At 40.1% G+C, this 26,014-nt stretch overlaps 1 protein-coding gene across 1 annotated transcript in view; it reads right to left on the reverse strand.

Moving 5' to 3' along the window:
* The window catches only part of LOC134360193 (myosin-4-like), a 40,689-nt gene extending 15,278 nt beyond the window's left edge, over positions 1-25,411 (reverse strand). Inside the window, exons 1-32 of the mRNA XM_063074241.1 lie at positions 25,208-25,411; positions 23,145-23,288; positions 22,901-23,057; positions 22,737-22,764; positions 22,514-22,622; positions 21,344-21,436; positions 21,098-21,161; positions 20,908-21,006; positions 20,615-20,718; positions 20,389-20,527; positions 16,361-16,479; positions 16,101-16,250; positions 15,843-16,013; positions 15,459-15,762; positions 15,312-15,382; positions 15,062-15,149; positions 14,794-14,911; positions 14,176-14,299; positions 13,952-14,088; positions 13,621-13,876; positions 12,191-12,433; positions 11,920-12,096; positions 11,694-11,839; positions 9,574-9,664; positions 9,085-9,474; positions 8,874-9,000; positions 8,470-8,588; positions 5,134-5,330; positions 4,792-4,975; positions 4,541-4,706; positions 4,328-4,452; positions 2,424-2,732 (exon numbers count right to left, since the gene is read on the reverse strand). Coding sequence (XP_062930311.1) covers positions 2,424-2,732; positions 4,328-4,452; positions 4,541-4,706; positions 4,792-4,975; positions 5,134-5,330; positions 8,470-8,588; positions 8,874-9,000; positions 9,085-9,474; positions 9,574-9,664; positions 11,694-11,839; positions 11,920-12,096; positions 12,191-12,433; positions 13,621-13,876; positions 13,952-14,088; positions 14,176-14,299; positions 14,794-14,911; positions 15,062-15,149; positions 15,312-15,382; positions 15,459-15,762; positions 15,843-16,013; positions 16,101-16,250; positions 16,361-16,479; positions 20,389-20,527; positions 20,615-20,718; positions 20,908-21,006; positions 21,098-21,161; positions 21,344-21,436; positions 22,514-22,622; positions 22,737-22,764; positions 22,901-23,057; positions 23,145-23,288; positions 25,208-25,411 — 4,953 coding nt within the window. The remainder of the gene's footprint in view (positions 1-2,423; positions 2,733-4,327; positions 4,453-4,540; positions 4,707-4,791; positions 4,976-5,133; positions 5,331-8,469; positions 8,589-8,873; positions 9,001-9,084; positions 9,475-9,573; positions 9,665-11,693; positions 11,840-11,919; positions 12,097-12,190; positions 12,434-13,620; positions 13,877-13,951; positions 14,089-14,175; positions 14,300-14,793; positions 14,912-15,061; positions 15,150-15,311; positions 15,383-15,458; positions 15,763-15,842; positions 16,014-16,100; positions 16,251-16,360; positions 16,480-20,388; positions 20,528-20,614; positions 20,719-20,907; positions 21,007-21,097; positions 21,162-21,343; positions 21,437-22,513; positions 22,623-22,736; positions 22,765-22,900; positions 23,058-23,144; positions 23,289-25,207) is intronic.
* Between the last annotated feature and the right edge of the window lie 603 nt (positions 25,412-26,014).

Below are 26,014 nucleotides of genomic sequence, written 5' to 3' on the forward strand. Positions count from 1 at the left end.
GAAGAGCCACTGCTACTGCTCCCCAACTTTTCCTTCGGTACATTGACGACTACATTGGTGCTGCTTCCTGCACCCATGCTGAGCTCGTCAATTTCATTGACTTTACTTCAAGCTTCCACCCAGCCCTCAAATTCACTTACTCTATCTCAGACACTTCTCTCCCCTTTCTCGATGTCTCGGTCTCCATCTCTGGAGACACACTGTCCACCAACATCTTTTACAAGCCCACTGACTCTCATTACTACCTCCACTATACCTCTTCCCACCCCGCCACATGCAAAAATGCCATTCTCTATTCCCAGTTCCTCCGTCTCCACTGCATCTGCTCCGAGGATGAGGCTTCCGTTCCAGGACATCGCAAATGTCCTCTTTCTTTAAGGATCGTGGTTTCCCTTCTACTATCATCAATGATGCCCTCACCCACATCTTCTCCATTTTCAGCACTTCGGCCCTCACCCCATCCTCCTGCAACCACAATAGGGACAGAGTTCCCCTTGTCCTTACCTACCACCCCACCAGCCTCCGGATCCAGCACATCATCCTCCACAACTTCCGCCACCTTCAACAGGACCCCACCACTAAGCACATCTTTCCCTCTCCACCCCTCTCTGCTTTCCACTGGGATCAGTCCCTTCGCGACTTCCTTATCCACATGTCCATCACCATTGATCTCCCACCCGGCACTTATCCCTGTAAGCGTAAGTGCTTCACCTGTCCCTACACCTCATCTCTTGCAACTATTCAGGGCCCCAAACAGTCCTTCCAGGTGAGACAACACTTCACTTGTGAATCTGTTGGGGTCATCTATTGCATCCGGTGCTCCTGGTGCGGCCTCCTCTACATCGGTGAAACCTGACGCAGATTGGGGGACCGCTTCGTCGAGCACCTCCACTCCATCTGCCACAGCAGACAGGATCTCCCGGTAGCCACCCACTTCAACTCTGCTTCCCATTCCCATTCAGATATGTCCATACATGGCCTCCTCTACTGCCATGATGAAGCTAAACTCAGGTTGGAGGAGCAACACCTCATATACCGTCTAGGTAGTCTCCAGTCCCTTGGTATGAACATAGAATTCTCCAACTTCCGGTAATTCCCTCCCCCCCCCCACTTCCTCTTTCCCTATTTCACTCTACCCCCCTCCCCCAGCTCCCTCATGGTTCCACCTCCTTCTTCTACTATCCATTGTTTTCAGGGCTATGACATCAATGCTTCCCCTCCCCCACCCCTTTGTCTTTCAAATTACTGGTTTTTCAACTGACGCTACAAGCATTCTTCAAATCCTTCCCCATCTTTCATTCTTCAGTCCTGACGAAGGGTTCCGGCCCAAAACGTCGACTCATCGTTTCTGACTGATGCTGCCCAACCTGCTGAGTTCATCCAGCGTACTGAAAGTGTTACCTTTCTACAACAACTTTTTAGTTTGTCAGTATTGAAATAATTGTTGAACATATATATTGGAAATAATGTAAGGCAAATTCCATAGGACCATAACATATAGAAACAGAATTAGGCCATTTGGCCCATCAAGTCTGCCCATCATTTCATCATGGTTGATCTATTTCTCTCTCAACCTCCGTTTACTGCCTTTTCCCCATATCCCTTAATGCACTGACTAATTAATAATCTATCACCCTCTACCTTAAATACGTATACCCAACGACTTGACCTTCACTTCTGCCTGTGGCAATGAATTCTACAGATTCACCACCCTCTGGCTAAATAGGTTCCTCCTCAGCTCTGTTCTAACTGGACGCCCCTCTATTCGGAGGCTGTGTCCTCTGGTCTTAGACTCCCCCACCATAGGAAACATTTCCTTCACATCCATTCTATCAAGGCCTTTCAACATTCAATAAGTTTCAATGAAATCCCTCCCCTCCCCATTCTTCTGAAAAATATTTAACTTATTTAGATTAGATTAGATTCAACTTCATTATCATTGTGCCGAGTACAGATACAGAGCCAATGAAATGCAGTTAGCATCTAACCAGAAATGCAAAGAATAGTGCTATTTACAAAATAACTGCAAATCAAAAGTAAGTGCTACACCACACAAATATAAAAGTACTGACACAGTACAATATGGGAGCAATGCTGCTTAGCGCTGTGATGTGAGGTTCAGCAGGGTCACAGCCTCAGGGAAGAAGCTGTTCCTGTGCCTGCTGGTGCAGGAGCGGAGGCTCCTGTAGCGCCTACCAGATGGGAGGAGAGTAAAAAGTCCATGGTTAGGGTGAGATGCATCCTTGATAATGCTTTTCGCCCTGCCCAGGCAGGAACAAAATAAATAATAAAAAATATATATTTCACTGCTTCTAGGATCTATGAAAGAAGGCACTGACAAAATCACTTTAAGCACAGCCATCAATCTACTTGTTTCATTGACACTAGCATAATGTTATTGCCTGAACTAAAATTTCACTCACCTTCAGCTGGGCTTGTAAGTTTCGGTAACATTTCACAGCTTCTGCAGCTTGGCGATTTGCATGGCTCAGCTGAATTTCCATTTCATTCATGTCTCCTTCCATCTTTTTCTTGATCCTCAGGGCATCATTTTTACTTCTGATTTCAGCATCCAGGGCTGCCTGCATGGTTTCTACTGCCCGGTGATAGTTTCTTTTGATTTGTTCGATCTCCTCATCTTTCTCAGCAATCCGCCTATCAATTTCTGATTTCACCTGGGTCAATTCAAGCTGAATACGCAGGGTTTTGCTTTCTGAATTTTCCAGAGAAGCCTGAAGATATATGATAGGACACAAAATATAACACCCTTGCTGCAGCTAAAGATGATAAAACTTTAGACAGCATCCTGACCTCTGATGAGGTGCAAATAGTCCATAATCATTATTATGTTGAAAGACGTGACATGATGACTCAACAGTTCATGCTGCCACCTCTCAGCTCAGGGACCCTGGGTTCAAACCCGTTGTTGGGTGATGTCTGTCTGGAGAGGTCACAATTTCCCTGTACGTTCAGTCATTGTTTCAGTTTTCACTGGTACTCCAAACATGTGTTGGTAGTTTAGTTGGCTGTTGCAAATTATCCTTTAGGTTATGGCAAGATAACAAAGAGTTAAAGGGCATCTGACAGAGAATAAGCCTTGATCCCACATGGAGCTAAGAAGAGGGATTGGACTGAAGGGATTGTTCTGTTGGGTACTGGCATGGACCCAGTGGGCTGAATTGCGTTTTTCTTTATTGCAAGGAAGGACCAAATTTAGTCACTTATGAGAATGGTAGGGTGCCACAGCACTTCAGTAACATTGAGCTGACAATCTAATGAGATCTGATAACAAAGCATAAGCCGGTTAGAATAATTTAGTGGACCTACACAAGGTAGGTTTGAATCTCAAAAACCCTACAGGCCTATGTAGAAACATAGAAAACCCTCAGCACAATACAGGCCCTTCGGCCCACAATGCTGTGCCGAATATGTACTCACTTCAGAAATTACCTAGGATTACCCATAGCCCTATATTTTTCTAATCCTATTTGCTTTACTCTGCCACTTGTTTTACACAAGTAGCATACCATCCTCACCCTACCCATCACTTTTAATAATCTAGTGAATTTCTGCATTTAAATTCCTCAACAGAAAGCCACGTCTGGTAACACAATCTCTAGTGATACAATAATTGTTCATGCAATGGCTATCAACCTTCCTGGCTAAACTTAGATGAAGGCTTTTCAATTGAATTTTTGATTATAAATAGTCCTTAGAAAGAACTAAAATACGACAAAGAAAATTTTAATGCCTTTTATTTCTATCTTTCCTTAATCCTCTTTTGTTCCTTGACTTAACTCTTTTTTTTGCTCAATTCTCTTTTCACTTGTTCTTAAACCTCATTGGATAAGGAGAAATGAGTTGCCATGGCAGCGTAGCAGTTAGCACGGCGCTCTTACAGTTCGGGATGTCAGAGTTCAATTGCAGCATCCTTCGTAAGAAAGTCTGTATGTTCTCTTTTGCGCGTGGGTTTCCTCTGGGTGCTCCACTTTCGTCCCGCAGTTCAGAGACGTACTGGTTAGTAGGTTAACTGGATATTATAAATTGTCCTGTGGTTAGGCTAGGGCTAAATCAGTGAGTTGCGGGGCAGTGCAGCTCAGTGTGCTGGAAGGGCCTGTTCAGTGCCTAAATAAATAAATACCATTGATCCCCCTGTTTATTAAGTACCCCCACCACCAGCCTCATCATGATATTATCAGGAAGTACATCAAACAAATTATGCTGTTCATATTGGTGAATTTAGGAGAATAAAATAATCCTGACTAAACATGCATGCTATGACATATCCTACTCTAACAATATCTAGATCAATCAATCCATGTCAAACCTCAGCCTCTTCCAATGCTGCTTGCAGATCAGACTTTTCCTGTTCAGCCAGTTTTTTGGCCTTTTCCAGCTCATGGATTGTCTTTCCATTCTCGCCAATTTGTTCAGTAAGATCAGAGATCTCCTCTGTTTAACAAAACAATAGTTTCTTAAAATAAGCGGGAGTGATTTATAATTTAAGAGATTATGGAAATCAACACTTATAAGAACATACGCTGTAGGTTCTTGTTTTCTCGTTTGAGAGTTTCCAGATGGTCTAAAGACTCCTCATAAACATTCTTCATCTTGAACAATTCAGTACTTAGAGAACGGGATTCCTTTAGAGCTGATTCTAGCTCAGTTTGGGTTTCTTCATATTTCTGCTTCCATTCTGCCAGAACCTGGAGTGCATATTAGACCATAGTAAGCATGTTGTTTAAAATCACATGTTGCTGTCTCTTAATAACATACTTATTGTAACTGTACCTTGTCAAAGTTTCTCTGCTTCTTATCAAGCGCCGCAGCAGCAGCATTAGCTCTTTCAACATCTATCAACAGGTCGTCCACTTCACCTTGCAACCGTAGCTTTGTCTTTTCCAGTGAAGCACATTTTGAATTCGCTGCTTCAACATGATCCTCGGCATCTTGGAGTCGCTGTGCAAGTTTCTTCCTGAAGACAACAAGGACTAATCAACTATCTTTCAAATAGCACTAGATCCTTTATCTCTCAAATATCATCAAAATATTTAAAATTTCTACCATAGAAAGATTCAAAATGTCATCTTAATCAACGAATTTAATGAACCCAGGTGACTTTTTATTACATACTTGGCTTCTTCCAGTTCCTCTGTGCGCTGGATTGCATCAGTTTCATATTTCGTTCTCCACTGAGCCACTTCACTGTTGGCCTTGGACATTCCACGTTGGAGCTCAGCCTTTGCCTCCACTTCCTCTTCATATTGTTCACGGAGGAGATCGCAGTCATGGCGGGATGATTGAAGAGCATGTGCCAGTGCACTTTTTGCCTGTGACGGTTTCATTCAAAGATTAATGGTCACAAAATTATGGCTAAAAGGTGTTAAGTACAGTTTCACTTGAATCAAAAATGGGCCATACAATAATCAGATCTCTGTCACCTACTGTGTCAAAACAATTCTAAAGGACTATCATTGGTATAACAAAAAGGCCATAAGATGTAGGAGCAGAATTAGGTCATTCGGCACATCGAGTCCGCTCCACTATTAAACCATCGCTGATATATTTTCCCTCTCAGCCCCATTCTCCTGCCTTCTCCCTGTGACATTTAACACTCTTACTAACCAAGAGCCTATCAGCCTCTGCTTTAACTATACCCAATGACTTGGCAATGAATTACACAAATTCACCACCCACTGGTTAAAGAAATTCCATTACTTTCTCAGGATTATTCTCATAAACCTCCTCTGGACCTTCTGCAATGCTAGCACATCTTTTCTTAGACATGGGGCCCACCATTGCTCACAATACTCCAAATGCAGTCTGACCAAAGCTTTACAAAGCCTCAGCATTATATCCTTGTTTCTATATTCTAGTCCACTCAAAATGAAGGCTAACATTGCATTTGCCTTCCTTACTACTGATTCAACCTGGAAGTTAACCTTTAGGGAATCTAACACTAGGTCTCCCAAGTCCCCTTGCAACTCCAATTTCTGAATTTGCTCTCCGTTTAGAAAATAGTGTCTACCTTTATTCCTTCTACCATGATCATACACTTTCCTACACTATATTCTACTTGCGACTTCTTTGCCCATTCTGTCTAAATCCTTCTACAGACTACCTGCTTCCTTAATACTACCTGCCCCTCCTCCTATCGTTGGATCATCTATAAACTTGGCCACAAAGCCATCAATTGTGTCATCCAGATTGTTAACATATGACGTGAAAAATAGTAGTCCCAACTGTTAGATCATTTTTTGCAGTTAGCACATAGAGCAAATAACTTCAGCAACTGACTCCAGTCACCTGTCTTCAGATTTAAATATGAAAGGTAGAGTAAATCTAAAATGCAGCTCAATAAATGAGTTCCTAAGACCATGAACTACTGTTAATTGGAGGTCATCACAGTTAATTGGAAGACCAGATGCTGCTGTTTAAATGCCATATTTGGGTGTCATTGGGGTGTCTGTCATGTGGGTGCGAAGAGGGAGGTCTGAGGATGGTGTGCAATTCAAAGTAAGCATTGTAAATATGGAATTGTCCTTTGATCTTTAGCATTTAAAATGTCACAGAGGGTTGGGACAGGCAGGCCTCTTTCTTCATAATGGTGTCTCAATATATTGACTGCTCTATCTCATTTTGTCAAATAAAGAGACTACTTCATATCTACCAGTACTTCTCTCCGGTGACTTTGTTCACACGACATCACCGATACCAACCGCTGTGGAACACCACTAGTCACTGGCAGCCAACCAGAATAGACATCTTTTATTCCCACTCTTTGCTTCCTGCCATTTCTGCAATCTTCTGTCCATGCTAGTATCTTTCCTGTAATACCATGGGCTCTCATCTTATTCAGAAGCCTCACATGCGGCACCTTGTCAAAGGCTTTCTGAAAATCCAAGTAAACTACATTCTTGAATCTCCTTTGTCTACCCTGCCTGTTATTTCTTCAAAGAGTTCCAACAGATTTGTCAGGGAAGATTTCCCCTGAAGTAAACCATGCTGACCGGCCCATTTAATTGTGTGCCTCCAAGTATCCTGAAACTTGGTGGCCAAGTGGTTAAGGCATTCAACTAGCAATCTGAAGATCGTGAGTTCGAGCCCCAGCCAAGGCAGCGTGTTGTGTCCTTGAGTAAGGCACTTAACCACACAGTGCTCTGCGATGACACTTGTACCAAGCTGTATGGGTCCTAATGCCCTTCCCTTGGACAACATCGGTGTCGTGGAGAGGGGAAACTTGGAGCATGGGCAACTGCCAGTCTTCCATACAACCTTGCCCAGGCCTGTGACCTGGAGAGTGAAGACTTTCCAGGCGCAGATCCATGGTCTCGCAAGACTAACAGATGCCTTTATTATGAATAACAATGAACTTTAGCAACTTGCCAACTATACTGAATTCAGGCTATATGGCCTATAATTTCATGTCTTTTGCCTCCCTCCCTTTCTAGAGAAATATTTGTGATTTTCTGGTCCTCCAAAACCATTTTGATTCTATTACCCATCTTGAAAGATAACTTCTAATGCCTCCACAATATCTTCAGTTACTTCATTCAGAACACTGCAGTGTGGTCCATCTGGTCCAAGTGAGTTATCTACCTGAAGACCTTTTAGTTTCTCAAGCACCTTCTCCTTAGTAATAGCAACTACACACACCTATAGCTCTTGACTTTCCGGCATGTTGCTAGCATTTTACACTGTGAAGACTGATGCAAAATATCTCTTCAGTTTATCCACTATTTCTTTGTTTCCTCATTGCTGCCTCTCCACCATCATTTTCCAGTAATCTGATGTCCACTCTTGCCTCTCTTTTACACTTTATATACCTGAAAGAAACTTCTCGTATCCTCTTTTACATTACTGGCTAACTTACCTTAATTTTTGATTTTTTCTTTCCTTATTGCTTTTGTAGTTTCCTTGTTTTTTTTTAAATCTTCCTAATCCTCTCGGTTCCCACTAATTTTTGCTGTTATGCATGCCCTCTCTTTTGCTTTTATGCTGTCCTTGACTTCTTTTGTCAGCTATCATTGTCTCATCCTCACTTTAAAATGCTTCTTCTTCTTTGGAATGAACCAATCTTGCGTCTATTGAATTAATCCCAGAAAGTCCAGTCACTGCTGTTGTACCATCAACGCAAACACGAGGAAATCTGCAGATGCTGGAATTTCAAGTAACACACGTAAAAGATCTTAGAGATGCTGCCTGGCCTGCTGCGTTCACCAGCAACTTTTATGTGTGTTGTACCATTATCCCTGTTAGTGTCCCCTTCCAATCATCTTTGGCCATCTCCTCCCTCATGCCTCTGAGGTTACCTTGACTCGACAGCAATGCCAATACATTTGATTTTGTCATCTCTGTCTGAAACTGCAGTATAAATTTAAGCACGTAGCATGTGGAATAATGTAAGGAAGTAGTTATGAGATCTGTTTTATTATCCAGTAGTTAATATAATTAAAATATACATTTCACCTTGGTTTCCTCTTCCAATTGTCTTTTTAGCTCTTCCGTCTGTTGAGTGAATGCTTGCTTCCCTCTACTGAGCTGCGAAATTTGGGACTCCTTTTCTTCAAGCAAACGACTTAGTTCCCCTTAAATCAGAAGATATATTAGGAAAATATACTACCAATAAAGATTAACATTATAGTTCACTGCGGGGGTGCTCTTGGTTTAACTTAGTAAGTTCATAACATTATGGACTCATGGAAATTAGCAATTTTAAATTATGAACGGTCTATCCACTAAGCAGGATCCATGCGAGGCACATCTATCCGGTGGATCATGGCAAAACAGGTGACTTGGAAAATGAAAATGATTTAATAAATAAATGCACTTTTAACATGGAGATCTGAAAACACATTTTTCTGGAGACATACCGTTTTCTGTCTGTAATCGAATTTGTTGTGTTGACATGTCACTCATTAAACGCACATGTTCTTCATGTTTTGTCTTCGTTTCATTCAGTTGGTCTTCAAGAGTTCGGCAGGTCTTTTCAAGAATGGCCTGTAATGCAAATAAGTATATCCTTATGATAATATGCATAAGTTTTGTTAATGGTAACTAGTAGGGGATAGAAGTGTAACTTACCTTTGATTTAGAAACTGACTCCATGTTGCTGGCAAGGTCATCAATTTCCATCTTCAGCTCACTCTTTTCCTTCTCGAGTTTCTGTTTCACACGTTGTAGATTATCTATTTGTTCCCCAAGTTCTGCAACACTGTCAGCCTGCTTCTTGCGAAGAGCAGCAGCTGTGGCTTCATGCTGGAGGGTAGATTCTTCCAGGTCACGGCGCATTTTCTGAAATTCTGCCTCACGCTTCTTGTTCAATTCAATCTGTACTGAGGTTGCCCCACCAGCTTCTTCCAGTCGCTCACTGATCTCCTCCAGCTCACGGGAATAGTCAGATCTTTGCTTCTCTGCTTTAGCCCGAGCCGTGCGCTCAGCTTCAACTTCTTCTTCAAGTTCTTCAATGCGGGCCTGCATTGTATAGTGGTGGATATTATATAAATTCTAGCCATACTATACCCTACAAGAACCATATTCTGAATATATCTGGTTATCTCTTTTTAAACCTACTTGAAGCTCTTTAATTTTCTTCTGCAGTTGGATTCCAAGAATCTTTTCATCTTCAATCTTACTTTGATACTGGCTTATGTCAAAATCTTTTCTGTAGCACCATGTGATGAAAATATGTTATTAAATGCACATCACAAGCAATTCAAAAATAAAATCACTCATGCCAAATAAAAGAGAAAATCCCTGATGCACTCGGCAAGTCAAGCAGTATCCATGGGGAGAAAAGTGAGTCAATATTTTGAGTAAAAGATCTTTTATCAATACTGGAAGAGAGAGAAGATGAGCATGTCTTAAGCTGCAGAGTAGGGGAGGGATAGAGTGAACAGAGGGAATATCTGTGACAAGGTCCTTTCCAAGGCTGTCATGGACTTGATTACTTAAAAAAACAGCAATTGATAGAATGACAAAAAACAAATACATTGAAATTAAATGGTCTGGTATTACCCTTGTCGACTCAATAGGGTGTTCTGCAAAGTGGTCACTCATTTTGCCTCAGGAGCAACACACAAAATTCTGGAGAAATTTGGAAGATCAGGCTGCATTAATGTAGGGAATGGTCAGTTGACATTTTGGGTTGAGACCCTTCTTCAGGACTGGAGAATTTGACTGTCCATTTCCTCCCATAGATGTTGCATGACCCTTTGAGTTCCTCCTGCATTTTGTATGTCGCTCCAGATTTCCAGCATCTACAGTCTCTCTTCTGTACTGATTCTGCATTTGATGATAAGAACAGGAAGGCAGATTACTATCTAAATGGAGTCAAGTTAGGAAAAAGGGAAGTACAATGAGATCTAGGTGTTCTTGTACATCAGTCACTGAAAGCAAGCATGCAAGTACAGCAGGCTGTGAAGAAAGCTAATGGCATGCTGGCCTTCATAACAAGGGGAATTGAGTATAAGAGCAAAGAGGTCCTTCTGCAGCTGTACAGGGCCCTGGTGAGACCACGCCTGGAGTACTGTGTGCAGTTTTGGTCTCCAAATTTGAGGAAGGACATTCTTGCTATTGAGGGAGTGCAGCGTAGGTCCACAAGGTTAATTCCCGGGATGGCGGGACTGTCATATATCAAAAGATTGGAGTGACTGGGCTTGTGTACTCTGGAATTTAGAAGGCTGAGAGGGGATCTTATTGAAACATATAAGATTATTAAGGGATTGAACATGCTGGAGGCAGGAAGCATGTTCCCGCTGATGGGTGGGTCCAGAACCAGAAGCCACAGTTTAAGAATAAGGGGTAGGCCATTTAGAACGGAGTTGAGGAAAAACTTTTTTACCCAGAGAGTGGTGGATGTATGGAATGCTCTGCCCCAGAAGGCTGTGGAGGCCAAGTCTCTGGATGCTTTCAAGAAAGAGATGGATAGAGCTCTTAAAGATAGCGGAATCAAAGGTTATAGGGATAAGGCAGGAACTGGATACTGATTGTGGATGATCAGCCATGATCACAGTGAATGGCGGTGCTGGCTCAAAGGGCCGAATAGCCTACTCCTGCACCTATTGTCTATTGCCTATTGTTTCAAAGTAGCGAATACCGCATTTTGGTCACTGAGTTAATTTGCTAAATTGGAATACATGGGGTGTAGTTTCACATTGAGGGACTATTTGGGTCTCTGAATGGTGGGAAAGGAAGTAAAAAGGGCAGGTGTTGACCCTGAGCTTACAATCACCTGTTACTTTAACTTTCTCTCTAGCTCCCACTCTGATCTTTCTGCTTTCAGCCTCCTTCGGTGCTCCAAAAACATCCAGCATAAGAGCTCAAGCTCAATTTTACATTTTTAGCTAACTGCCTTCATTGTCTTTCCCAGATCTGGCTGTGCCTTTCTGGTTCAATTTGTTTCTTTTTATTTCCTCTTTCTACCTCTAAGTGCTGACTTTTAAACTACCTGTTACCTTGATAACATTGCCCTGCATCCTATCACAGACCATCTCTCTCTGTGTTCTCCACCTCCCCAACTCCCCACTTCCCTGCAACTTAAAACATGCTTGCTTTCTCAGTTTTTTTCTCAATTTGGACTTAAAATGTTGGCTCGGGTTTTCTGATCATAGATGCAGCCTGCTGTACTGAATACTTCCAGCATCTCCTATATTTTTAGAATCTGCATTTTTTTTTGGTCAAGTTTTCCTTACTTCTTTATTTTCTCTTCTAATTGCTGCTTGTCATTTTCGAAATCAATTAATGAATCTTGTACCAACTTCAAATCCCCTTCAAGCTTCCTCTTAACTCTTTCCAGGTCCACACGAAGTTTTTTCTCTTGCTCCAGTGCACACTCAAGCTACAATAAACAAGAAAAATCATCATGGTGATCTAGACAAAAATTAGATTATTAAAATGTATATGTTCAATGACACTGACGTCATCCACTTGCAGTTCCAATTTAGCTTTGGATTTGGTTAAAGAGTTGACTTTATCCTCTTCAGCCTGCAGATCATCTAAGATTTGCTGATGAACGTCTTGAAGGGCTTTCTTTTCCTTCGTTAATTTGACAATATTTTCATCAAGGGCGGACATTTCTTCTGTAAGATTCTTAACCTTTGGTTAAAAACCATTAACCATTAATTAAACATGCAGTTTTATCCATCAGATTCTACAGATTAAGTCATTTTGTTCCAATATAAATGAATACCTTGTTTTCAGTGGCATGCTTGTCCTTTTCTGCCTTAGCCAGTGTAATTTCTAAATTATCAATATCCTTCTTTAGAGCAGAGCATTCATCTTCGAGTTTCTTCTTTGTGCTTGTTAACTCTGCATTAACTTCCTCTTCATCCTCCAATCTTTCATTGTATTCCTTCACCTTTGCTTCTAATTGAATTTTGCTTTTGATGAGCTGATCACACCTTTCTTCAGCATCAGCTAAGCCATCTGCCTCCTTTTGGGGATGAAAGGGATGCTTATTTTAGCCAACCAACACATTGCCAAAACATTCAAAACATTCAACACCTTCATGACTTGCTTTTTAAGACACATATATATTTCAGAAATACATTTGCCTGAAGCATGACGTACTTTCTACATGTAAGATCATATGTTATATACCTGAGTCCAAGGAAGTTAAGTGCAAAATAAATGGAGACCTTCAAGTGTTTATCTACATTATTCGAGTTAAACCTTCTAAAACTGTGTAACTTATCAGAAAGGATACTCAGCCAACATCTATCCATTGGGGCCCTGGCTTTCAGGGTTAATCAAAGTCAAGTGGAAAATAATCAAGTTTTTAGTAAGATGTGAACACTCTGGATTCTGTATTACGAAAGACACTGTACTTGCACATTATGACTCACATTGTACAGTAAAGCTTGCCTTGAACCGTTTGGGATGCCAACGCATCCCGAAGAAAGGAGGCCATACCTGTCAGACCCACTTCCTGCAATCCCAGAGTAAACTCCTCCAACCACCATAGGGGAGGCCCCAGAACCTGAGATTATTTCACAGTCTCACCTGCCAAGCAGAATAATCCCCCTTGTCAGGAAAGGTGTCATACCACAAGAGAAAGTAAGCCTCCATAGCAATGTAATCTTTTGGCCTGAATGGGAAAATTAAAATTTATCACACTGTGGATGGCTTTTCTGTATTATATCTAGTATACTGCATATACACAGTATATATAGTATATGTATATGTCTATCAGCTGAGATGCATTCTGTATTGAGTTGGATATTATAGCTAAGCAGGGAGAAGTGTGTATTTAATATTTCAGTAATATTTGACTAATATTGTAAATATATTGTTTGTTTAAGCATTCTTTTTCATTTAAATAATCCATTATGTTTATATGTACGTACATAAATAGCATACATCATCACCCTTCCATGTCATAAGTGCATGCTCCGTTTAAGGTAAAAAAGAAGTTAGACTCACATCCCGGATCTGTGTTTTTGCTTTTGATTAGATTTTATGTTATGGAGTTACAAAACATAACAGCTTGAGGAATTATTCTTCAGCAGACTCCAGTACTCATTGCAAATGCACTTTGTTCAACATGAATGCAATGTTTTTAAAACAAATTATAGAAAGAATTAGACAAGCACATTTATTTAAGTTATCTTCGCTACTTACTGACTGAACTTGAAGCTGTAAATCATTCTTTTCCTGAAGCAGGATAACCATTTTCTCTTCCAATTGCTTCCTTTGTTCTTCAGATTTGGTTAGTGCTTCTTTCGTCTTTTCAAACTCCATTTTCATATTTGCCAATTCTTTTTCGGTTTCTGCACTCTTCAACAGAGGTTTGATCTTGAAGAAAAGTTTCATCCATGGCCAGTGTTTCACATTCATAAATGAGCGAATGTTGTACTGGATAGTGAAAATGGAGTCCCTATAGAATTATATTAAATGCTGTTACTTGTGTGGCCAAGGTGACAGTGCTAAATTATGTTATATTTCCATTTACCTTCTCTCTATCATGTTTCTAAATTCTACTCTCATTAGGTATCCTCGGCAAATGGCTTGTGTACGTGTGATGATTTGAGCTAATTTTTCATCCCTCATTTCTTCAAGAGCACCCAGGAGACCAGCTTTGAAAAATACCTTTAATGCAATTAAGGGAAAGTCAGCTTTGATATTCATCAGCCAGGGTCACTGTCCTTTCTACCATTTGGCATTGTTGATGCTTACCTTAGTATGGCCAAACTTATAATGTGAATGGTCCACATCAATGGAGCTCAGCAGTTTCTCAGAAGCCTTTTTGCTGTCAATAAAATGTCCTTCTGGTATGGCACTGGCATTTAAGATTTTGTACCTATGGTTTCAAAAAATTGAGGACAATTAATTAATTATAGAATAAAAAGTATGTGGTAGATAGAGACTACTAATTGGTAGTAATTTTCTAATTTGGCAAGGAAGCCATCTTTGGTGATATTCCTACTTCTGTATCATCAGGTCATGGTCCACTGCAGATGACTGTGCATGTGGTCCAAATGGAGATCTCAGCAGTACCAAGGAAGAGATGCACAGTCACATCATCTTTCGTTTGAGACACCAAAAGATGATGAGATTAAGGAGGTGGAAGTGAAACATTCGATGGCATACTTGGATAAATAGAAAAGGATTTACCAAATATCTGATTCATGCAACCAACATCACCAAAGCAAATAATTTGAATATGTTTGTGACACGTTTCTTGGAAATAATGAATAAATGCATTTAAATGGCAATAAAATGCTTCGGGCATTTACTTTACCAGCAACTCACCACATTAATTTATGTCTTAACCTTTATATATTAAATTGTTACCTTTGCTTAAAGTCACCGTACAGGATTCTGCTGGGGAATCCTTTTCTGCAGATTCGAATACCTTCCAACACACCATTGCACCTCAGCTGATGAATGACAAGATGGTTTTCAATTTCACCTGTGTAATAAGTGTTGTGTTAGTTGATTCAATACACATTTGCCAACAAGTAATATATAAATTACATGATTACCTGTCAACAAAAACAGAAAATACAAAAATAACTCATCAGGTTAGGTAGCATCTGTAACTATCCAGGAAAAATCTCACCTGGAGTCTTCGTTTCATTGGGAATGATGCATCGTACAAAATGCGGATGAGTGCTTCTTAGATTGGACATCAGTTTATTTAGGTTTTCCTGTATTACACCCAAGAGGCGATTTTAGCACAAATAACCAGAAAGAACAAAAAATTGTTCTTATTAGAATGAGACAATGCATATAAGTATATTTTCTTAAATTTGCTCTATTATGCTAATTAAATATTGTTGATCGCTGAAGTATTAAAGTTCAAGATATACCCTGAAGAGTGCAGACACAGTTTGAAAAGAAGATCCTTTCCTCTTACCACCCTTCCTCGGGGCACCAGCATCTGTCAAACAAAGTAAAAATAAATGTTGATGCTGTCTTCCTTCTTGGCAAAAAATCTCATTGTTAAAATACTTTACCTTCAGTATCATAAGAAACAAAGAGAGCTGACAGAAGCTTAACTGAAGATTTCTGATATAAGCCAACAACAGTTTCATTCAGTGGGTTCTTGTTCTTTTCCAGCCAGCCATTAATGTTGTAGTCCACAATGCCAGCATAATGGACCAGTGAGAAGTGGGCTTCAGCCTTTCCTTTGGCAGGTTTGGGCTTCTGGAAGTTGGTTGACTTACCAAGATGCTGATCATACAGTTTATTCTTGAAGGTGTTGTCTGTGGCTTTGGGGAACATACATTCCTCTTCAAGGATTGAGAATATTCCCATGGGCTAGAACATAAAAACACACTTGTGAACATTTTACTTCACCAATATTAAAGTTCTTTTCTGTTCCAACTGATATACCTTACCTTTTCAATGAGTTCAATGCAAGCAGCCAAATCCATTCCAAAGTCAATGAATTCCCATTCAATTCCTTCCTTCTTGTACTCCTCTTGTTCCAGAACAAACATGTGGTGGTTGAAGAACTGCTGCAGTTTCTCATTAGTGAAGTTAATGCACAGCTGTTCAAAGCTGTTGAACTGAAATTCATCAAATTTATTCATGAAACTTTGAAATCTCAGGAAAACAAAATGTACTCATTCAGAAAATAACATATCTGGACTCACATCAAAGATTTCAAAGCCTGCAATATCCAGCACACCAATGAAATACTGCCGGGACTGTTTTGTTTCTAATTGCTGGTTAATTCGCGTGACCATCCATGAAAACATCTTCTCATACACTGCTTTTGCCAGGGCTCCCACTGCGTTGATCACCTGAATCAGTCACAAAGAGTCTTAGAAACTGTAGCTGGATAAAACAAATTTCAAGAACAATAATGGAAGATTCAGTGCAACGTTTATTATGCCAGAATAACAGTTGTTACCTGTTGTACTGTTTGCCCTTTGGTCACAAACTCATGGCCAACTTTAACTCGTGGGAAGCACAAAGATTTTAACAAGTCTGCAGAATTCAATCCCATTAGGTAAGCAATTTTGTCAGCCACTGTTAGAAATAAAAATAAAGATTAGAAATAAAGAATAGCTTTATTTGTCACATGTACATCAGAATATATATTGAAATGCATCATTTTGCATCAACAGAGCGAGGATGTGCTGGGGCCAGCATGTAGCTATCCCTGTGCTTCCCGTACCAACACAGCATAACATAATATGTTATCCATCACTAAATAATGGATTAATTGTCACAGATATACTGTGCTCACACTGAGGCAAGTATTTCAAAAGGATAGATGGGGCTGGTAAGACTAGTGATACACCCTGCTTTATCTTTATAAATTTGAAGGTAAACAATCCATTTCTCTTTCAATTATTTCCAGCGTCAGTGGAAAGAGATTCTCAGCATCCAAATTCTCATAATATTTTACTATAGCAGAGTGGAATAGCTGCCTCACAGCACCAGCAACTGTGACCACAGTGTTGTTTTTATGGAGTCTTCATATTCTCCCTGTGACAATGACAGTTTCATCTGGGTCTTTTTGTTTTCTCTCAAATGCCAAAGATGTCCAGGTTGGCCACTGTAAATTGTAGGTAAGGAGCAGAACGTAGGAGGAGTTAATGCGAATGTAGGAAGAATAAGCTACAGAGAAGGAATGGGATTGCTCTATAAGCTCCCGTGGTTCTGATGGGCAGAATAGTCGCTTATATCATAAGGAAGTACTTAAAATTTACACACCAAAATCATTGATTAATTTTTATTTATGTATTGAGATACAGTATGGAGTAAGCCCTTCCAGCCCAGCAATCCCCCAATTTAACCCTAGCCTAATCACGGGATAATATACAATGACCAATTAACCTACTAACTGGTATGTCGTTAGAACATGGATGGAAACCGAAGCACCCAGTGGGGACCCACGCGGTCATGGGGAGAACGTGCAAGCTCCTTACAGGCGGCGGTGGGAATTGAACCTGTGTCACTGGTACTGTAAAGCGTTGGGCTAACCACTATGCCATATTCTGCCCTTCTACTATCTTTTTTCTGCCACCTTCATTTAGATCATAGCTAATCTCTACGTTAATTTCCTCCATTTCCTGTAACCATGGAAGTGCTGCATTTGATAAGAAGGCCACTTGGTTCACCAAGACCATGCCAGTACTCTAAAAGAGCAATCCAGCTAATCTCATTCCCCATTTCTTTTCTCATGGTCTCACTTTGTATTTCTTCAAACATTTAATTAAAAGTGCTTTTAGAAAGCCACATTTTAATTTGCTTTGGCATTGTGCATTCCAGGCCATAATTATTTAGTGAAAAATCAAACTCCTTGCATCTCCTTAATTTTTTTTTCCTAATCACCCTAATCTGGGTTCGTTGGCTTTCAATCTTTGTACCATTGGAAACAATCAAGTTTAATTGTCATTCACCAACAGTACACAGCATGTGTAGTTACGAGAGCACAGAAGCATGCAGTCAGAGTAACATAATATAGCCAAGTCCCTGAGTGGCATGGGCTGTATGTTAATGGTACGTGAGATGGTGTGGTGATCAGCTTGACTTCCACCAGGTGAATACTGGGGCACAGCACGTATGGGAGAAGCCAGCCCCCAACCTGGCAGAGGTTCCAGTGCACCCACAGAGGGCTCTTCTCACTCTGGTGTCTCCTCTCCTGGGTGGTTGCAACAGGCAACACCGTGGCAGGAGGTCCTGGTCTGCACAGCAACTGAGGCAACACAGCTCCCCTGCCATTGGCCTCACTAATAAACCAGTGAGTCGGACTTGCAGTATTCTACATTACCAACGTCCAATTGGGTCTTGCAATCACAATAATCATTTGCACTCTTTGCTGGACTGTACTCCACCTCTGCACAACAACAGTATGCAGCAAATCCAGGTAACAACACAGTCCGCAACAAGTCCAGCTCCATCTATGTCAAACAACTTGCCAATGGAGTAGACCCACAGGACTTGATGTTCTTAATTTCCAGCAGTGTTTTGCAATTTTAAAAAAAGATCTAAAGGACAAACAATTACACCATAGGTTGGACCCAGAGAGGCCGCTGTGACTGTTCCCACCGCCATCTTGCCTTAAGCATTTCCATCCACATCCATTTCTTTGATACAATTCCTGATCTATGTCGATTTATATTGTTCAGTCTCTGTGTGAACACTTCCATCAGATTTCTTCAAACTCTGGCTAAGAAGAGCAACCACAGTTTCTCCAGCTATCTATCTAATTAAGACCCCTCATCCTTTTAATGATTCTAATAAATCATTTTGCATCCTGATGAATCTGCTAACCTTCTAAAATTGCAGTGCACAGTACTCTAAGCCATATGAGTGCTCTATATCAAAAGTTGCAACATAGTTTCCGCTGTTGCGTGAATGAAGTCACCAGAGAAAAGTAATGGTAGATACAAAGCAGCTCTTCTTTATTCGACAAAACAAAGTACAGCAGGCTTCATATGGAGACACTTTCCCGTCAAAAAGGTCTAGCTGGCTCAACGTGTGGCTCGATATTTTATGTGCCAAACATCAAAGGACAAATCCATATTTACAAAGTATGGATAATGCTTTCTTTGAACTACACACAACCTTCACACCTCCCCATTCGCATCCACACCACAGACATCCAAATTAATTTTAATCAGCATTGCCTGGTCTGGGACTCACTGCTTTTAGGAACCCATTGTTCAGAGCTGCACTCCAAATTAAATCCACGATCCATATTCAGATGTGAAGACTGGCAGCCAAAGTCAATTGTTAAATGTATATGTCCTGAACCGAAAAATCACTCTAACAGATCCATGATTTAACACTACATCTGACTAATGATAAACATGAGAAGGTCTGCAGGCACTGGAAATCCAAAGTAACACAATCAGAATGCTGGAGGAACTCAGCAGTTTAGGCAGCATCTATGGAAATGAATAAGCAGTTGACGTTTCGGGCCGAGACCCATGTTCAGGACTGAGAAGGAAGGGGGAAGATGCCAGAATAAAATGGTGGGGGAAGGGGAAGAAGGCTTTCTGGAAGGTGATAGGTGAAGCCAGGTGGGTGGGAAAGGGCAAGGGCTGGGAAAGAAGGAATCTGATAGGAGAGGAGAGTGGACAATTGGAGAAAGGGAAGGAGATGGGAATCCGGGGGAAGTGAAAGGCAAGTGAGAAGAGTTAAAAGGTCAGAGCGGGGAATAGTGGGGGGGGGGGGGTTGGAATTAGTTTACTGGAAGGAGAAATCAATATTCATGCCATCAGGGTGGGGGCTGCCTAGATGGAATATAAGGGGTTGTTCCTCCACCCTGAGGATGGCCTCATCTTGGCACAAGAGGAAGTCATGGACCGACACATCAGAATGGGAATGGGAATCTGAATTAAAATGTTTTGTCACCTCTAAATCCCACTTGTGGCAGATGATGATACACTGTTTTCACAGTATGGTCTACTAATATCAATTATTACACATCTTTGATTTCTCTTTTCCTACACTTCTCTAATATACCTTGTACATTTTTATGGCCTCAAAAGGTAGTGGATCGCCAAACAAAAGTCCATCAAGTTCAACTTCCAAGCTCTCAAATTACCTAACTCAAACATTTTCCATCTCTGTTTATGTGAGGTTGTTTTTCCTAACATGACCTTTGTGAATTAACTCTATGTTGACAGCAGACCTAGGGGTAACTTGTTAGTGTTCATGAAATATTCAGAATCAACAGTATTTTCCACTTAGTTCATTCCTTTCATAATCAATTTGTAAGAGGCATTGTGCATGTTCCATTAATATAGGGTTGATATTGTGATTTTTGAAATCTCTTGTCTGAGCGATCTGAGCCAGTGTCTGTCCTGTGACTTAAATAAGAAATTCTGGAAACTTAAAGGTGAATGTTAAAATATTAAAAATGAAATGTTCATGAAACAGAAGCGTCCCTACGAGATTTTTCATAGAACTTCATTATTTTACCTTCAGTCCCGTCAGGTTCCGCCTGCTCTTCTCGTTGCTTCTGCTTGAACTTTAAGTTACCATGGTGCATCATTGCGCCCGTGAGTTTGTATATAGATGCTTTTTCCTCAGAAGTAAAGCCCAGGATATCAATAGCTTCCTGTGGAATTACAGAAATAATGTTTCTTTTTTTGCTATAGCATCCTTAAATCAGTTATTTCATTGTTGCTTTTGTGTCTTAACTTACATCAGTAGCCATCAATTCCTCTTGATCATTGATACTAGGCACACTAATCTCACCCTGACTGATGAGTGGGAAGTCGTAGGGATTGTTGGTAATTAGCAACATTTCTGAAATGAAAAAAAACAATAGATTTGTAAATTAGTTACAAATATCTTTTTTAGGAGATAATTATAAGTTTCCGACGTGTTCCTCACAAATTCCAACAGATAACTTATCAACCCTCAACGATCATGCAAATTCTTATTCTGGAGTGTTGAGTTGATCACGTAGATATACTAAAATCTATTTAGGATTACCGATTAGTTCTGGCCTCTTGTTGGATGTAACCTGGTAGAAAATATGGTAACTTCTTTCAGCTTTCAACTGGAAGGTAACCCGTGACTTTTCCAGCAGATCTGTTGAGTACATTTATATTTGAGTGTTTCAGCTGCTTTGAACAATAAAACTCACTTCTGCAGTCCACTAATATAATATATGCATACGTACATGTTTCAATATCAGCAGATGCCAGCTTCCCTGTAGCTCCAAAGTGGATTCTGATGAATTTACCCTTGGTGTTAAGAGAAAATGTGTTTATACTGTAGGTCATGTTGTTTAATTTTGATATCCATATCTTAACAGTGTCTATTTAGCATCCAAATAAGTTTTATAAATATTGCTACAAATTGATATATCTTGAATATTGTCAATATATGTATAGATTATAATATTTTTCAAAAGCAGGTAACTTACAAATCGAGATGAGTTATCATTTCTCACAGTCTTGGCATTTCCAAAGGCCTCAAGTAATGGATTAGCCTGGATGATTTGGTCTTCTAGTGTTCCCTAAAATTTGGGTGAGCACAAGCGAGAATATTCATCCAATATCATAAAAGCAGATTAAAGTAAATGTTTCAAGTTTAGAAGGCTGGGGAAATCTAAGCATTTAAGTAAACAAGGGAATTAATAAGGAAGCATGCACTGAACAAAGAGAAATCCAGAATTTGGCTAAGAAGAAAATCAAGAAGCCCATTTATTAATCAAGAGGATATTGGGAATCAGGAATATACAATACTGTGCAAAAGTCTTAGGCACATATATTTGACAACCCGGAGTGGAGAGCAAATTTGTAAATCTGGTGGAAGCAAGGATGTTGGCAATGGCGAGACTGGAGTGCCATGGAGGAATGTGGGACAGGTGGCAGAGAAGGAGTGCCAGGGTGGAGGGGGGAAGGTGGAAGCGGGTGGTGAGGGTGCAGACACACCTAGCCCTGAGATACTAGGCAAGATCGTTTGATTCCAAACAATTGGTCTGGTGCTTCCTGCTCCCTCCCCACTCTCTTCCCCTTTTCCCAATCATGATTCCCCTCATCCTGCCACCTTCCTACTTCCAGTCCATAACAGAGACCCACATCAGAATCAGATTTATCATCACTCATAAATGTCATGAAGTATTTTTGTGGCAGCAGTACAGTGCAATACGTGAAATTCCTACCATCCCATCCAAGTCTTAGGCACCCGAGCTATATATATCTGCCTAAGATTATTGCACAGTACTGTAGTCCTAATAGAAGATATATGCATTATCTACACTGCATTTTCTCAAAATTATGATGCATTTTTTATTCAAAGTGTCAAGGAGTATAGATCAAAGCTGGGCAAATGACACTGATCTATGATTAGATTGAATGGATTACTTGACCCTCAGATGTAAACAGCAAATGCTGAAAATGCTCAGCTGGTCAGGCAGCATCTGTGCAAAGAGAAATTCAGTTGGTACTTCAGATTAATGATCTTGCATCAGATTGTAGCTGCTGAAACTTTTTCAGACTTCTTGCATCTGCAGTTTTTAAAATATAATTCCATTTACTTTTGCCCTTCTTCCTCTCTACACACCATACATAAGGTCTGACTTGATAATTACATGCAGTTTGATGTCTTTTTTCTTGATGGCATCACCACTGGCTGAAACTGACGCGAAGTACTGGATGACACGTTTTGTGTTCACAGTCTTCCCGGCACCAGATTCTCCACTTGGAAGCAAAGCACACAAAGAACACAATTATTTATAAGCCAAGTAAATCATTTAAAATAAATAAGCTGTGGTTTGAAAATATAAAATAGTTTTTAAAGGTATTAATTCTTACGTGATCAGAATAGACTGGTTTTCACGATCTGGGAAATAACAATCATAATAAATTGATAAAAAAAAAGTCAGAATGACACACAATTTTGTCTAAAGAACAAAAAGTAAATATTTAAAGTTTCTCTTATGTAAAGTCAGAAATTTCATTAAAGACTACATTATTACCTGTTAACATGAACTGATAGGCGTTGTCAGAGATGGAAAAGACATGGGGAGGAGCCTCTTGACGTTTCTTTCCCCTGTAACCATTGACAACGGCAGGTTTGTACACAGGCAGCCACTTGTAGGGGTTTATAGTAACACAGAAAAGGCCAGAGTAGGTCTGTAAAACAAAATATATGTACTCATATTATTTGCATGATTTTGATTTTCCATTAAAGTCATCATTCATAAACTCAAGCAGACTTACATAGATCATCCAGGCTGAATAACGTTCTTTGAGGTTAAACAGAACAGATGCTTCGTTCAGGTGGGTTAGCATGGCCATATCTTCGATTTTATCAAATTTTGGCGGATTCATTAAGAAGACTTGGTCATCTTTGACAGTTATTGTCTGCAAAGAAGAATGTAAAATCATGTCTGGCTAGATTAAAGTTTGATATTAAGTTTGATACACAAGAGATCAAAGACAGCATCTACTCATGGACTGTGCAATGTTAGACATTATGTTAGAAAAAAACTAAAGGCAAAAGTCAACCGTAGCTTAAAGTTGTCTGGAGATTATAGATAATCCAATTCCTTATGGAAAATCCACAAATGCTGGAAATTGGGAATATGAACAGAAAATGCTCAGAACACTCAGCAAGTTAAGGTGAAAATCTTTCAAGTCGGAGATGCTTGTCACAATCTTTGACCTGAAAGGTCAAATGTTAATTGCACAGAATACACCCAACTTGCTGAGTGTGTGTGGAGTTCTGCTTTGCTTCTCCGTCTCATGCTCAGTGTCCTTCAAGATACCCAGGGTGTCACAGCGCCTGGTGGTAAACGCAACAGAAACAGACCGTTGCACATATAACTTGGATAAATAACCAAATGCATCATTTCCACTTTGGGCATAAATTGTATCCAAAGTTTCACCTTTTTGAAACTGTGCTCTCCAGCATTCTACTCAAAGTCAATACAGAAGGTAAATTGTTCTATGATTCAGTACAATTCGGCTGTACACCAGTGGTATTAACCAATACAAAAATACATCAAGTAGCTAAGAAAACAAACAAAAAGCAAATAAATAGAATATATAATAGACTAACAAAAACATCTCGAAGGTGAAATTAGAAATTATATGCAAACGTGCAACCTCACTTCATAGGCAAACAGGATCTAAATAGATTGATGAAAAAATATGGTCCATTTGGCTTAAAAAATATTCTTCCTTGACTACTGTCAACATTCAGCAGCATTATATTGATGAGAAAGCTATTTTGGTGTCTTTTAAAAGGTGTAACATTAAAAAAAAACTTTTATATTTTAACAATTAGTTGTTCAAAACCTGTTGAATGTTTGCTTCAACTTGAAATCTGTTTCTAGTGTGCTGTTCCTTAAAATACAGCATGGGGAAGGTGGAATTAACATGGGTCAAGGAATGCAGATAGAATTTAACATGGACAAGTACAAAGTGCTTTAGGACGTTAAACCAGGACAAGACTTTTACACAGTAAATGGTAGGACCCTGGAGAGTGTTGTAAAACAGAATGTTCCAGGAGACAAATACATATAGTTTCCTGAAAGTGGTAGGCATGGTGGTGATATACCGCAGGCATTTGGCATACAGTACCTGCCTTCATCAGTGAGGGCACTGATTTTCAGAGTTGGAACATCATGTTATGCTTGTACAAGACATCGATAATGCCATATTTTATGCAGTTCTGGTCAATGAACTACAGGGAGTGTATTATTAAGCTAGAAAGGGTGCAGAAAAGATTCAAAAAGATAATACAGGACTGGAGGGCTTAGATGATAACGTGAGACTAAATAGGATGGTTCTCTTTTCCCTGAAGTACTGGAAGCTGAGGGATAATGTTATAGAAGTTTATAAAATCATAAGTAACATAGATAAGGTGAATGCTTAATTCCACCCCCCACCCCGAGGAGAAGAGTCTAAAACTAGAGTGCATAAGTTTACGGTGAGGTGGGGGGGGGAGATTTAAAGGGTTCTCAGGGGCAACCTTTTCATACAGAGGGTGGTGGATATGTGGAACAGACCGTCAGGTATCAGAGGAAGTAGTAGAAGTGGGTGCAATTACAACATTTAAAAGACATTTGGGCAGGTGTATTTCCTGGTTCTGATTTTGGATCTTTGATCTGATAAATTAATTTTGTTTCTCTTTCTACAAATGCAGCCTGACCTGTTGAATGCTTCCAATACTTATTTTTGGTTTTATTTTTAGGTTTCTGACATCTGTGATTTTCCTCCTATTCTTCTGTGGTACCAAGTAAGTTTGTTAATTGTTGATCCGATTTATTTTAACTTACCTTTCTATTTCTTGTTTCCACAGTGACTTTGTCACCTTCCCTACTCTTAATTGTGGCTGGAATGTACACTTCCCTTGGGTCAGTGACATAACAGGCTGTTTTGGCATCAAATGGTTTATTCTGCGCTGCAATTCGCTCTTTCTCTGATTTCCGGAGAAAGGGAGCAGCCTCCCCAAAAATAACCATATCTGCATCAGAACTCATGTTTCTGGTTTAACTGTGTGTGAAAAAAAAAGAAAGAGCAGATCATCAATTTCAATTTACCCCTTTCTGAATGATCAACACATAACTATTTACAGTCAAACGAAGTGGGGTGGAAGTCAAGAGACTTAGACTGCTCTCATCTTGTTGCATGTCAAGGTTAGTCTTGCTAACAGCGGTAACCTCAAAGTCAAAATTCAGAATGAGTACAAAGAGGCTTAGCCTTGTACATTTTCTCATTTCCCATCCCTGCCCTTAACTGGTTACTGTCGGAAAGTACCTTGAATCCTGCATCACAGAAGGGGGAATATGATGAATTTCAGTGAGCCTCCATACAGAATTGAGTGCCGTATTTTAAAAAGGATGTGGAGGCACAGCTGACAGTACAGAGAAAATTTTGAAAGGAAAGCACCTGAAAGGTGCAAGTGTGGAAATCAGGAAGGATAAAGACAAACATGTGAGAAAAAGACTGGTTGCCTGGTTGGTTACTTTGGCATTGTAAGTTGTCCCAGGATTAGGCTAGGATTAAATCAGAGGATTGCCAGGAGGTGCAGCTCGAAGGGCCAGAAAGGCCTAGTCCATGCTGTATCTCAATAAATAAATTAA

The sequence above is a fragment of the Mobula hypostoma genome, chromosome 22 (genome assembly GCF_963921235.1).
Source record: "Mobula hypostoma chromosome 22, sMobHyp1.1, whole genome shotgun sequence".
Taxonomy (NCBI): Eukaryota; Metazoa; Chordata; class Chondrichthyes; order Myliobatiformes; family Myliobatidae; genus Mobula; species Mobula hypostoma.